The following is a 15,033-nucleotide window of genomic DNA, read 5'->3' as shown; positions in this document are numbered from 1 at the left end:
CTCTCCCTCCATCCCCTCTACCCCCTTCTGTCTCCCAGTCATCCCTCCTTCTCCTTGTTCCCTCTCACCAACCCTCTCTCTCCCTCCATCTGTCTCCCAGTCATCCCTCCTTCTCCTTGTTCCCTCTCACCAACCCTCTCTCTCCCTCCATCCCCTCTACCCCCTTCTGTCTCCCAGTCATCCCTCCTTCTCCTTGTTCCCTCTCACCAACCCTCTCTCCCTCCATCCCCTCTACCCCCTTCTGTCTCCCAGTCATCCCTCCTTCTCCTTGTTCCCTCTCTCCAACCTCTCTCTCCCTCCATCCCCTCTACCCCCTTCTGTCTCCCAGTCATCCCTCCTTCTCCTTGTTCCCTCTCTCCACCCCTCTCACTCCCTCCATCCCCTCTACCCCCTTCTGTCTCCCAGTCATCCCTCCTTGTTCCCTCTCACCAACCCTCTCTCCCTCCATCCCCTCTACCCCCTTCTGTCTCCCAGTCATCCCTCCTTCTCCTTGTTCCCTCTCACCAACCCTCTCTCCCTCCATCCCCTCTACCCCCTTCTGTCTCCCAGTCATCCCTCCTTCTCCTTGTTCCTCTCTCCACCCCTCTCACTCCCTCCATCCCCTCTACCCCCTTCTGTCTCCCAGTCATCCCTCCTTGTTCCCTCTCACCAACCTCTCTCCCTCCATCCCCTCTACCCCCTTCTGTCTCCCAGTCATCCCTCCTTCTCCTTGTTCCCTCTCACCAACCCTCTCTCCCTCCATCCCCTCTACCCCCTTCTGTCTCCCAGTCATCCCTCCTTCTCCTTGTTCCCTCTCACCAACCCTCTCTCCCTCCATCCCCTCTACCCCTTCTGTCTCCCAGTCATCCCTCCTTCTCCTTGTTCCTCTCACCAACCCTCTCTCCCTCCATCCCCTCTACCCCCTTCTGTCTCCCAGTCATCCCTCCTTCTCCTTGTTCCCTCTCTCCACCCCTCTCACTCCCTCCATCCCCTCTACCCCCTTCTGTCTCCCAGTCATCCCTCCTTGTTCCCTCTCACCAACCCTCTCTCCCTCCATCTCCTCTACCCCCTTCTGTCTCCCAGTCATCCCTCCTTGTTCCCTCTCTCCACCCCTCCCCTCATCTCCCCTCCTCCCCTGTCCCTCTGCAACTGTCCTAGTCTGTGTGTGTACTTTACTCACGCTGCCGTCGCTGCAGGGCTTCAGCTCCTTCCAGTAGGTCTGCTGGTTGCCCAGGTCCACCTTGTTAAGGGGAATGGACACCTCCCCGATGGGGTCGTTCCTGCTGAAACGATCGTAATCCAGCACCTGCATATAGAGGGTCCTCTGGATCACCTTCTCATAGGGGAACCCTGGGGGGAACAGACAGATACATAAACAGACAGATAAGAGGCTGATATGTGCTGGACAGAGATTTAAGGAGTACTCTTTAAGACTTTATACAGGATAACCAATAGCCATAAAGTCTAGTTATGTGTATAGATGTGTTTTTTATAATGTGCAGTAGTTGTACTGTAGCTTTTAAAAAAATGTTTATTTAACCTTTATTTAACTTGGCACGTCAGTTAAGAACAAATTCTTATTTACAATGACGGTCTACCAGGGAACAGTGGGTTAACTGCCTTGTTCAGGGGCAGAACAACAGGTTTTTACCTTGTCAGCTCAGGGATTCAATCCAGCAACCTTTTGGTTAGTGGCCCAACACTCTAACCACTAGGCTACCTGTCACCCCGCTAGAGTATCTGTGTGTCTCAAATGGCACCCTATTCCCTATGTAGTGCACTACTTTTGACCAGGACCCATAGGGCTTTGGACAAAAGTAGTGCACTATATATGGAATAGGGCGCCATTAGGTATGCAGCCTCTGTGTGCAGGGTGATTTCACAGTCTTACCTTCAAACAGGAAGGTCTCGTTCCAGCGAGGGTTGAGGTTCTTCCTCTTGACCTTGGTCTCCAGCTTGTGCTTCTTGTCAGGCAGCAGGTAGAGTTTGACGAAGGGGTCTGAGGTGCCAGAGAAGTCCTTGGCGGGGAGCTCCTGGCCCGTGAGGATCTTGACGGTCAGGGTGGAGTCCTGGAAGCTGTAGCCCACACTGAACTGAATCCGGCCCAGCTTCTCAACCACAGGCCCTTCTGTGTCCTCTTCTGAGCCTGGAGAGAGCTGGGAGAGAACAGCAGCAGAGAACTCTAATATTTATCCAGTCTATACGATGGTAGAATCGCAATTGTATACTCCTTGTGTCCTCTCTCCTCGACTCCTACTCAAAACACATTGGAGAAGGTCAGAGGGGATGGACCTCTGGCACTCTCATCCAATGGGTTTTGAGAAGGAGGCGAGGAGAAAGAGAGAGGATGCGAGGACTATGCAATTGAGATTCTCCCTATGTACACTCAACAACCCTCATCCTACTAGCCCCACCCTTTCCCAGCATGGAACACACAGATCAAACACTCAGGGACATGAACACCCAAGGTGAACAAGGAGCTTTGTTTCTCATCCACAAGGGGGCAGTCAAACAGCACTGGAACTCACGTGCAATGCTGCCATCATGCTAGCCTAACGTTCAGATAATGTTATGTCATATGTCTGGGCTTTACTAAGCGATAAGGGAGGGAGCAATGGGGGAGAAGGTATATCAGGAGATGAGAGGCAGGAGATATTCTGTGAGTAGAGAGACCCCCTGCCTAACTGGAGCTGGGCCCCGAGGGAGGGAAGGAAATGCAGTTAAAAGGCTGCTATCTGATAGAGAGGGACCAGAGGCTTGGCCCAAGGTGCAGTTCCTGGAATTTAATCTCACATTCTGTATTCTCTCCCACACATCTCGCTGTTGCTCTGCCTCCTCGATCTAAATCTGATCATCTCTCCTCCTTCACTCTCTTGGTGTCTGATGTCTGTCTGTCTTTCAAACACACACATGCACACACAGACATACACACATGGACGCATGAATGCACACACCGGCTTTCAGACAGCTCTCTCCTGAAATCTGTCCCACCTACAGTTGTCAACAATTTTTCAGGGTCAATCTGTTTTTTCATAATTTTTATTTATACTTGTTGCCCAATCGCTTCGCCTGAAACCCACATAACCCACATAGATACAGAACCTCCACCTCCACAAAATACAGCCATATACTGAGCCCACCTACACTATACACATCTCTCCACCCCCAGACCATGTGAGTGTCAGAACACTAGGTTAATCATATTATTAACATAATATGTACCCACACCAATCTCTTGTGACAGACTGACATAGCTGGCCAGTTTACACAAGATTTGATTCTGGGTACCGGGATTCATGAACTTAGCTCACTTTTGTAAACGCACATAAAACTCCTAAACACCTGCATAGGTAGGGATTTTATTTATTTTATTTTTAATAGTTATTAACTAGGCCTAGTGTAAGTCTTCGACCCACATAGTGAAGTGAGAGACCAGAGATGGAAAGAGACCGTAGCCAACTGCAGGTCTGATCCAACTGACAGGCCCTGTTGGCTCCCCCTCAAAGTGAAAGTATCATCATTAAGCATCATCGGGACCTCCATAACGCAGACGTGCAACCCACATAATAACCCAGGCCCATCCCCCACCCGCGCCCTGTCCACCCAGCACTCACAGCACTGTGTTCGCAGCGTAATTACCAGCTTTTGCTGAATAAAGCATATTCTACTGAGTTTCTCCTTTGTGATAGCCAAGCTGGGTTGGGGAAATGTCATGTAATTAGCACGTTTTGTCATTTAAGACATCTTGCAAATCTAAATGCTGCTACAAGTGGGTGGCGGTGGGCAAACCCAGACATGCAGAGAGGAGTACAGATGAACAATCATTAACACAGACAGGAAGGGAGCGGATTTCCTTACCGTGTGAATGTCGCTGGTGGTGACAGAGTTGGCCAGGTCTGTGACAGAGGAGTTCCCGAGGCGGCCTGCCTCATCTGGGGTCTGGCTTCCAGGTTTACACAGGCTCCTGCTGGGGGGGACACAGTCAGGACGGACACTGAGAGAGAGACCAATGGAGCACTAGGAGAATCCTGCCTCTGAAGACAAAGAGCCAGCCTCAGCTCTGTGATGGCTTCCCAGCACAGGTGAGGCTGCAAGGTCTTGTGTAAGGGCTAGACTATCCAGAGTCCAGATCTGAATGTGACTAATAATGTCCCCAGACTTGGGAGTAACAAGGGAATGTTAGTGACTTACACTCACACACACACACACCTTCACACGCATACATGCACACTTAGTTCCAAACCTTAGTCACTACAAGCATGTAACAGTGTGATATTTGCAAAACAGACACAAAAATCAACGCAATTAATGAACAAAAGAGTAAAAGAAAGAGGACAGGGTGGGGGAGGACTGGGTGTTGGAAACAAAGTATTCCAATATGTTGTAACAGTCTGGTGAGCAGAAGACATGCTGAGCTATAGCAGGTGACACAAGTCAAGACACAGACAGACAACACTAATTACAGGTTACACACTGGAAAATGACAAGAGGAAGAGAGAGGAAAAACAGTGCAGGTGCACTGTAGAAATGGAGGGAGAGGAAGTGGGATTAGGAATGGGTGCTGTGGGAAGGATGAGTGCAGAAGAAGAAATAGATTTGAAGATTTATCTCTGCTGAGAAAAGGGGGGATTTGTCTTTGTTAAGACTAGGAGGATTAACCGAATGAACAAAGTGAGGTTACTGACTCAAATGAACGTGAGACAGAGACAGACACCACAACATAGTTCAGTTGAAGCTGGAAGAGAAATAGAGGAGATATAGGAGAGGATAAGAGGCTGGGAGAAGAAAAAACAAAGACTTAAGAGAGCACAATATGGACTAAAGAATAGAGACAAGAAACGGACTAGATATGGGCATGCAAAATAAGAGGTCGAGTCAGAGAGGGAGGGGGATGGCTGGAGGCAGTACATCAGAAAGGCTGACAGGAAAAAGAAGTAGGCGAGCGAGAGAAAAAGAGAAAAGGAGGGATAAGATGTGATGTGGGAGGGTATAAACATAACACACACACAACATGTTAACCGCCAAATAGATACAAGGAACTAATCGTTTGGCTGAGTGAGGTTAATCCCAATCCAGAGGGATGTTAAAGGATGCATGTGGGCATGTTAGCCATATGGGTTATCAAGGAGGAGGGAGGATGGTAATTGTGGTTCCTGAAGTATCAGTAATTTTGTGGTTGAGGCTACAGATGTCTGTGTTCCTGGCCGTTTGAGGGGTCAGTCACTGTTGTAGGACCACAGACATGTCTCTGTCTGGTCGGGCTCTCTCTGTGTGAAGGGTCAGTCACTGTTGTAGGACCACAGACATGTCTCTGTCTGGTCGGGCTCTCTCTGTGTGAAGGGTCAGTCACTGTTGTAGGACCACAGACATGTCTCTGTCTGGTCGGGCTCTCTCTGTGTGAAGGGTCAGTCCACAAATGCAAATCCAGTATCTGTGGTTGGGTTGGGCTGCCTAACACAAGAGAGAGACTGTAACTCTAGTGCACTGTGTCCTTCCATGAACACTGGCTGGCTGGATTTCACTTATATACAGTACAAGAGAGGCATGCAGAGTTTCACTGTGCCATTATACTACAGTTTAGCAAAGCGCAAGCAATGGCATGCACATTCAAAACAATCTCTCAGCTAGTTTTTGCTGCCTGCATCTCAGAACCTAGGGAGGACTACGCCCCATATCATGTCTGTCTGTCTGTCCAGTGATCTATTTGTTTTCTCTATAAGGCAATAATAGAAAGGAAGGGGAATGACTGAAGGAGTGGTGGTAAGTGGTGTAGGTAGAGTTGCAAAATTCTGGTAACTTTTTTAGGTTTTCTAGAAATCCCAGTTGGAAGATTCCTGTAAATAAAGAGGGAGTAAGCAGTAAATCTGGTCTCCTTTAACCAGGATATCTGGAAAAGTTACCAGAATGTTGCAGTTCTACCTACACCACTTACCCCCATTCCTTTAGTCATTCCCCTTCCTGTCTAACATCCATTTAGTGCCTTATAGAGAAAGCAAATGGATCACTGAACCCTCTGTGTAGGTGATCAGTGAAGTTGAATGAGCAACAAATAAATAACAGAGTTCATCCACTTGGCGAGGATAAGACTGAGTTATCCAGATCAGACACAGGCAGATAATGGAGCACGTATAGAGTAAGAAGTGCGGCATCAGACAGAGAAAGACAATGAATGTTGACAGACATACAGACAGACAGGTAAGTGTAAGCAAAACAGGTCATGTGGATGAGCCTGGTTCAAGGGGGGTCTCTTGATTGGCATAGCTGTGATTGGAGGGGAAAGCTGTCAGGAGGATTCACACCGTAGACTGCAGGGGAGGGGGTTGACTGAGGGGAGACATAAGATGATGGAATGGGGAGAGGTCAAAGTGCCAAACATCTCAACAACTGATACACCTTGCTTCGTCTTCCGTTTATCTTATCTTTACTGAATCACGCCAATTTTTCTCATATCCAACATCTCCTGCTGTCCTTCCTCTTTACTCCCTCAGTCCTAATCTATCTTTTCCATTTCTCTTTCCTTCCTTAGTCTATGATCTCCCTGTATGCTGATTCATTAAAGGTTGGATCTAACCCAAAGCCTGCTGTCGATGTCTAGAGACTCGTGTCCCACCCACAGGGAATGACTGTCTCAGTCTGATTCAATCAACTTCCTACCATCAAAACAAATGACTCCAAACAGGCTAACAAGAGGGACTCCATACAAAGCACTCTAACTAGATAGAGTTAAGTAAGGTCATCTTCTCTCTTCTTCCATATGTTACTGTTAAGGCTAACTGATGAGGCTAACGTGGGGCTAACGTGATGCTAACATGTGGCATGGTTGTGTGTGGCAACAGTGAGGGTCATGTCAGTCAGCTTGCAGTGGCTTGCAGCTGCCAGAGGTGGCTGATGGAGCCCGGAACAACCCATGCTGCTTCCCTTCCCAGATCACCAGCTAAAGAATACGGGCTGCTCTGTTGGCACGGCAACGGCTGGAGAGACAGCAAGCACCTGGGATCGAGGGAGTGAAAGGAGGGTAGGCGTGCAGGTGGGGGCTTGGCTGGGGGTCACAGAGGGCAGCAAACAGGCAGACACATCAACAGCAAGACACAACGGGATTGGAGGACATATGACAGGTGCAGGTGAGTCCCTCTGGAAAAACACACACACTCACACACGCAAACACACACACACACATACAAACTAGCAGGGGCACGTGGAGGCAGGCGAGGCCTCTACTTCTCACCATGACCTGTGATAATATCCTTATGGAGTGTTACCTGTGCCCAGAGCCTGAGACCAAAGGGAAAATGGAAGAGGTGGGGACACTCCGCTGCAAGGCTGAAGAAAACCCTCTCCTGCCCGCACGCTCCCAGTACCCTCCCCTACCCACCTCCCCATGATTCACTTAATGACCAATACAAGAGACAAAGACACACACAAACAGACAGACAGACAGACACATACACACAGCCCTGGATCCACTGCCCTACACTAAAACCTGAGTCAGCCTGGCATCATACTCTAGTGTCAATAGAGAAAAGAATAAGAATAATAACAAATATAACCGCATAGTAAGCCTATAACGATACTGTTACACCACAAACACCTCCTCATCCTTTTAGGATGGTTACCCGCCACTAGGCAGGTTATACTGTATGCTTTGATTGAAACAAAATACAAGAAAGGATAATAGTTTGTTAAAATCATCTGCTCTAATTCTCTCACAAAACGGTCATTGAAGAAGCTCTACATGCATATTCCCATGAAACTGATTGAGATCAAATGATCTGCATGCAGTTTGGACATTTCACCAGTAAAACGTGAACAATTATCATTCAGGATTGACAGTGATGATGGGCTATTTTGAAATGACATATGCCTAACTTGGTGATTTCTCTGCATTTTTGGGTAGGCCCGTAAGTAAACATTTCACTGTTAGTCTATGTCAATTGTATATGCGAAGCATGTAACAAATAAACATATAAACTATACAATTGTCTTGGGACAATATGTGTGAGCATAGGGCAGACGTTGCCATTGGAAGATGCATTTTATGCATATTCTATAATAATATTCAATAGGCTATATCTGTTGGTACAAACTTTGACTGAGAAGTTATGACATCCTTTTTTAACAAATTGTTGCACTCACACAACTAAACAACAGCACTACACCACTGCAGTAGGCTAATATTGAGGGAGGTTATGTGTGTAGTCGACAGCTATAAACATCATAGGAGAGCTCTGATGGGTTCTTAGTACTGATGGGAAGCCAGCGAAATACGAGCTAATGTACAGTAATGACTAGACCACTGATATGAGCTAATGTACAATAATGACTAGACCACTGATAAGAGCTAATGTACAGTAATGACTAGACCACTGATATGAGCTAATGTACAGTAATGACTAGACCACTGATAAGAGCTAATGTACAGTAATGACTAGACCACTGATATGAGCTAATGTACAGTAATGACTAGACCACTGATAAGAGCTAATGTACAGTAATGACTAGACCATTGATATGAGCTAATGTACAGTAATGACTAGACCATTGATATGAGCTAATGTACAGTAATGACTAGACCATTGATATGAGCTAATGTAAAGTAAAGACTACTCCATTGATATGAGCTAATGTAAAGGAAAGACTAATCCATTGATATGAGCTAATGTAAAGTAAAGACTACTCCATTGATATGAGCTAATGTAAAGTAAAGACTACTCCATTGATATGAGCTAATGTACAGTAATGACTAGACCACTGATATGAGCTAATGTACAGTAATGACTAGACCACTGATAAGAGCTAATGTACAGTAATGACTAGACCACTGATATGAGCTAATGAGTAATGAGTCCTAATGTACAGTAATGACTAGACCATTGATATGAGCTAATGTAAAGTAAAGACTAGTCCATTGATTGATATACAGTAATGACTACCATGATATGAGCTAATGTAAAGTAAAGACTACTCCATTGATATGAGCTAATGTAAAGTAATGACTAATGTACAGTAATGACACCATTGATATGAGCTAATGTACAGTAATGACTAGTCCATTGATATGAGCTAATGTACAGTAATGACTAGTCCATTGATATGAGCTAGTCCATTGATATGAGCTAATGTAAAGTAAAGACTAGTCCATTGATATGAGCTAATGTACAGTAATGACTAGACCATTGATATGAGCTAATGTAAAGTAAAGACTACTCCATTGATATGAGCTAATGTAAAGTAAAGACTACTCCATTGATATGAGCTAATGTAAAGTAAAGACTACTCCATTGATATGAGCTAATGTACAGTAATGACTAGACCACTGCTATGAGCTAATGTAAAGTAAAGACTAGTCCATTGATATGAGCTAATGTAAAGTAATGACTAGTCCATTGATATGAGCTAATGTACAGTAATGACTAGTCCATTGATATGAGCTACTGTAAAGTAAAGACTAGTCCATTGATAAGAGCTAATGTAAAGTAAAGACTAGTCCATTGATATGAGCTAATGTAAAGTAATGACTAGACCATTGATATGAGCTAATGTACAGTAATGACTAGTCCATTGATATGAGCTAATGTAAAGTAAAGACTACTCCATTGATATGAGCTAATGTACAGTAATGACTAGACCACTGATATGAGCTAATGTACAGTAATGACTAGACCACTGATAAGAGCTAATGTACAGTAATGACTAGACCACTGATGTGAGCTAATGTACAGTAATGACTACACCATTGATATGAGCTAATGTAAAGTAAAGACTAGTCCATTGATATGAGCGAATGTACAGTAATGACTAGACCATTGATATGAGCTAATGTAAAGTAAAGACTACTCCATTGATATGAGCTAATGTAAAGTAAAGACTACTCCATTGATATGAGCTAATGTAAAGTAAAGACTACTCCATTGATATGAGCTAATGTACAGTAATGACTAGTCCATTGCTAATGTACAGTAATGACTAGACCATTGATATGAGCTAATGTAAAGTAAAGACTAGTCCATTGATATGAGCTAATGACAGTAATGACTAGACATTGATATGAGCTAATGTAAAGTAAAGACTACTCCATTGATATGAGCTAATGTAAAGTAAAGACTACTCCATTGATATGAGCTAATGTAAAGTAAAGACTACTCCATTGATATGAGCTAATGTACAGTAATGACTAGACCACTGCTATGAGCTAATGTACAGTAATGACTAGTCCATTGATATGAGCTAATGTACAGTAATGACTAGTCCATTGAGAGCTAGTCCATTGATATGAGCTAATGTACAGTAATGACTAGACCATTGATATGAGCTAATGTAAAGTAAAGACTAGTCCATTGATATGAGCTAATGTACAGTAATGACTAGACCATTGATATGAGCTAATGTAAAGTAAAGACTACTCCATTGATATGAGCTAATGTAAAGTAAAGACTACTCCATTGATATGAGCTAATGTAAAGTAAAGACTACTCCATTGATATGAGCTAATGTACAGTAATGACTTGACCACTGCTATGAGCTAATGTACAGTAATGACTAGTCCATTGATAAGAGCTAATGTACAGTAAATACTACTCCATTGATATGAGCTAATGTAAAACTAGTCCAAATGACTAATGTAAAGTAATGACTAGTCCATTGATATGAGCTAATGTAAAGTAAAGACTAGTCCATTGATATGAGCTAATGTAAAGTAATGACTAAGTCCATTGATATGAGCTAATGTAAAGTAAAGACTAGTCCATTGATATGAGCTAATGTACAGTAATGACTAGACCATTGATATGAGCTAATGTAAAGTAAAGACTAGTCCATTGATATGAGCTAATGTACAGTAATGACTAGACCATTGATATGAGCTAATGTAAAGTAAAGACTACTCCATTGATATGAGCTAATGTACAGTAATGACTAGACCATTGATATGAGCTAATGTAAAGTAAAGACTACTCCATTGATATGAGCTAATGTACAGTAATGACTAGACCATTGATATGAGCTAATGTAAAGTAAAGACTAGTCCATTGATATGAGCTAATGTACAGTAATGACTAGTCCATTGATATGAGCTAGTCCATTGATATGAGCTAATGTACAGTAATGACTAGACCATTGATATGAGCTAATGTAAAGTAAAGACTACTCCATTGATATGAGCTAATGTAAAGTAAAGACTACTCCATTGATATGAGCTAATGTAAAGTAAAGACTACTCCATTGATATGAGCTAATGTACAGTAATGACTAGACCACTGCTATGAGCTAATGTACAGTAATGACTAGTCCATTGATATGAGCTAATGTAAGTAATGACTGAGCTAGTCCATTGATATGAGCTAATGTACAGTAATGACTAGACCATTGATATGAGCTAATGTAAAGTAAAGACTAGTCCATTGATATGAGCTAATGTAAAGTAAAGACTAGTCCATTGATATGAGCTAATGTAAAGTAAAGACTAGTCCATTGATATGAGCTAATGTAAAGTAAAGACTAGTCCATTGATATGAGCTAATGTACAGTAATGACTAGTCCATTGATATGAGCTAATGTACAGTAATGACTAGTCCATTGATATGAGCTAATGTAAGTAATGACTAGTCCATTGATATCAGCTAGTCCATTGATATGAGCTAATGTACAGTAATGACTAGACCATTGATATGAGCTAATGTAAAGTAAAGACTAGTCCATTGATATGAGCTAATGTACAGTAATGACTAGACAATTGATATGAGCTAATGTAAAGTAAAGACTACTCCATTGATATGAGCTAATGTAAAGTAAAGACTAGTCCATTGATATGAGCTAATGTAAAGTAAAGACTACTCCATTGATATGAGCTAATGTACAGTAATGACTTGACCACTGCTATGAGCTAATGTACAGTAAGACTAGTCCATTGATAAGAGCTAATGTACAGTAAATGACTAGTCCATTGATATGAGCTAATGTAAAGTAATGACTAGTCCATTGATATGAGCTAATGTAAAGTAAAGACTAGTCCATTGATATGAGCTAATGTAAAGTAATGACTAGTCCATTGATATGAGCTAATGTAAAGTAAAGACTAGTCCATTGATATGAGCTAATGTACAGTAATGACTAGACCATTGATATGAGCTAATGTAAAGTAAAGACTAGTCCATTGATATGAGCTAATGTACAGTAATGACTAGACCATTGATATGAGCTAATGTAAAGTAAAGACTACTCCATTGATATGAGCTAATGTAAAGTAATGACTAGACCATTGATATGAGCTAATGTAAAGTAAAGACTACTCCATTGATATGAGCTAATGTACAGTAATGACTAGACCATTGATATGAGCTAATGTAAAGTAAAGACTAGTCCATTGATATGAGCTAATGTACAGTAATGACTAGACCATTGATATGAGCTAATGTAATGACTACTCCATTGATATGAGCTAATGTAAAGTAAAGACTACTCCATTGATATGAGCTAATGTAAAGTAAAGACTACTCCATTGATATGAGCTAATGTACAGTAATGACTAGACCACTGCTATGAGCTAATGTACAGTAATGACTAGTCCATTGATATGAGCTAATGTAATGACTAGTCCATTAATGAGCTAGTCCATTGATATGAGCTAATGTACAGTAATGACTAGTCCATTGATATGAGCTAATGTAAAGTAAAGACTACTCCATTGATATGAGCTGATGTAAAGTAAAGACTACTCCATTGATATGAGCTAATGTAAAGTAAAGACTACTCCATTGATATGAGCTAATGTACAGTAATGACTAGACCACTGCTATGAGCTAATGTAAAGTAAAGACTAGTCCATTGATATGAGCTAATGTACAGTGAATGAGCTAGTCCATTAATGACTAGTCCATTGATATGAGCTAATGTAAGTAATGACTAGTCCATTGATATGAGCTAATGTAAAGTAAAGACTACTCCATTGATATGAGCTAAAGTAAAGTACTCCATTGATATGAGCTAATGACTAGTCCATTGATATGAGCTAATGTAAAGTAAAGACTAGTCCATTGATATGAGCTAATGTACAGTAATGACTAGACCATTGATATGAGCTAATGTACAGTAATGACTAGTCCATTGATATGAGCTAATGTACTAGTCCATTAATGACTAGTCCATTGATATGAGCTAATGTAAAGTAATGACTAGACCATTGATATGAGCTAATGTAAAGTAAAGACTAGTCCATTGATATGAGCTAATGTAAAGTAATGACTAGACCATTGATATGAGCTAATGTAAAGTAAAGACTACTCCATTGATATGAGCTAATGTAAAGTAAAGACTACTCCATTGATATGAGCTAATGTAAAGTAAAGACTACTCCATTGATATGAGCTAATGTACAGTAATGACTAGTCCATTGATATGAGCTAATGTACAGTAATGACTAGTCCATTGATATGAGCTAATGTACAGTAAATGACTACTCCATTGATATGAGCTACTGTAAAGTAAAGACTAGTCCATTGATATGAGCTAATGTAAAGTAAAGACTAGTCCATTGATATGAGCTAATGTAAAGTAATGACTAGTCCATTGATATGAGCTAATGTAAAGTAATGACTACACCATTGATATGAGCTAATGTAAAGTAAAGACTACTCCATTGATATGAGCTAATGTACAGTAATGACTAGACCACTGCTATGAGCTAATGTACAGTAATGACTAGTCCATTGATATGAGCTAATGTACAGTAATGACTAGTCCATTGATATGAGCTAATGTACAGTAATGACTAGTCCATTGAATGACTAGTCCATTGATATGAGCTAATGTAAAGTAAAGAATAGTCCATTGATATGAGCTAATGTACAGTAATGACTAGACCATTGATATGAGCTAATGTAAAGTAAAGACTACTCCATTGATATGAGCTAATGTAAAGTAAAGACTACTCCATTGATATGAGCTAATGTAAAGTAAAGACTACTCCATTGATATGAGCTAATGTACAGTAATGACTAGACCACTGCTATGAGCTAATGTAAAGTAAAGACTAGTCCATTGATATGAGCTAATGTAAAGTAATGACTAGTCCATTGATATGAGCTAATGTACAGTAATGACTAGTCCATTGATATGAGCTAATGTAAAGTAATGACTAGTCCATTGATATGAGCTACTGTAAAGTAAAGACTAGTCCATTGATAAGAGCTAATGTAAAGTAATGACTAGACCATTGATATGAGCTAATGTACAGTAATGACTAGTCCATTGATATGAGCTAATGTAAAGTAAAGACTACTCCATTGATATGAGCTAATGTACAGTAATGACTAGACCACTGATATGAGCTAATGTAACAGTAATGACTAGACCATTGATAAGAGCTAATGTACAGTAATGACTAGACCACTGATGTGAGCTAATGTACAGTAATGACTACACCATTGATATGAGCTAATGTAAAGTAAAGACTAGTCCATTGATATGAGCTAATGTACAGTAATGACTAGACCATTGATATGAGCTAATGTAAAGTAAAGACTACTCCATTGATATGAGCTAATGTAAAGTAAAGACTACTCCATTGATATGAGCTAATGTAAAGTAAAGACTACTCCATTGATATGAGCTAATGTACAGTAATGACTACTCCATTGATATGAGCTAATGTACAGTAATGACTAGTCCATTGATATGAGCTAATGTACAGTAATGACTAGTCCATTGATATCAGCTAGTCCATTGATATGAGCTAATGTACAGTAATGACTAGACCATTGATATGAGCTAATGTAAAGTAAAGACTAGTCCATTGATATGAGCTAATGTACAGTAATGACTAGACCATTGATATGAGCTAATGTAAAGTAAAGACTACTCCATTGATATGAGCTAATGTAAAGTAAAGACTACTCCATTGATATGAGCTAATGTAAGTAAAGACTACTCCATTGATATGAGCTAATGTACAGTAATGACTAGACCACTGATATGAGCTAATGTACAGTAATGACTAGTCCATTGATGAGCTAATGTACAGTAAATGACTAGTCCATTGATATGAGCTAATGTAAAGTAAAG

The 15,033-nt window shown here is 41.3% G+C and overlaps 1 protein-coding gene across 1 annotated transcript in view; it reads right to left on the bottom strand.

The window, feature by feature from the left end:
* The window catches only part of LOC115112767 (synaptotagmin-7-like), a 126,448-nt gene that overhangs the window by 5,946 nt on the left and 105,469 nt on the right, over positions 1 to 15,033 (bottom strand). The window contains exons 8-10 of the mRNA XM_065012572.1: positions 3,838 to 3,943; positions 1,871 to 2,135; positions 1,160 to 1,329 (exon numbers count right to left, since the gene is read on the bottom strand). Of these exons, the coding sequence (XP_064868644.1) occupies positions 1,160 to 1,329; positions 1,871 to 2,135; positions 3,838 to 3,943 (541 nt within the window). The remainder of the gene's footprint in view (positions 1 to 1,159; positions 1,330 to 1,870; positions 2,136 to 3,837; positions 3,944 to 15,033) is intronic.

This window comes from Oncorhynchus nerka, linkage group LG28 (genome assembly GCF_034236695.1).
Source record: "Oncorhynchus nerka isolate Pitt River linkage group LG28, Oner_Uvic_2.0, whole genome shotgun sequence".
Taxonomy (NCBI): domain Eukaryota; kingdom Metazoa; phylum Chordata; class Actinopteri; order Salmoniformes; family Salmonidae; genus Oncorhynchus; species Oncorhynchus nerka.
Note: the sequence above shows the minus strand (reverse complement) of the source record. Positions and strands in the feature narration are given on the sequence as shown.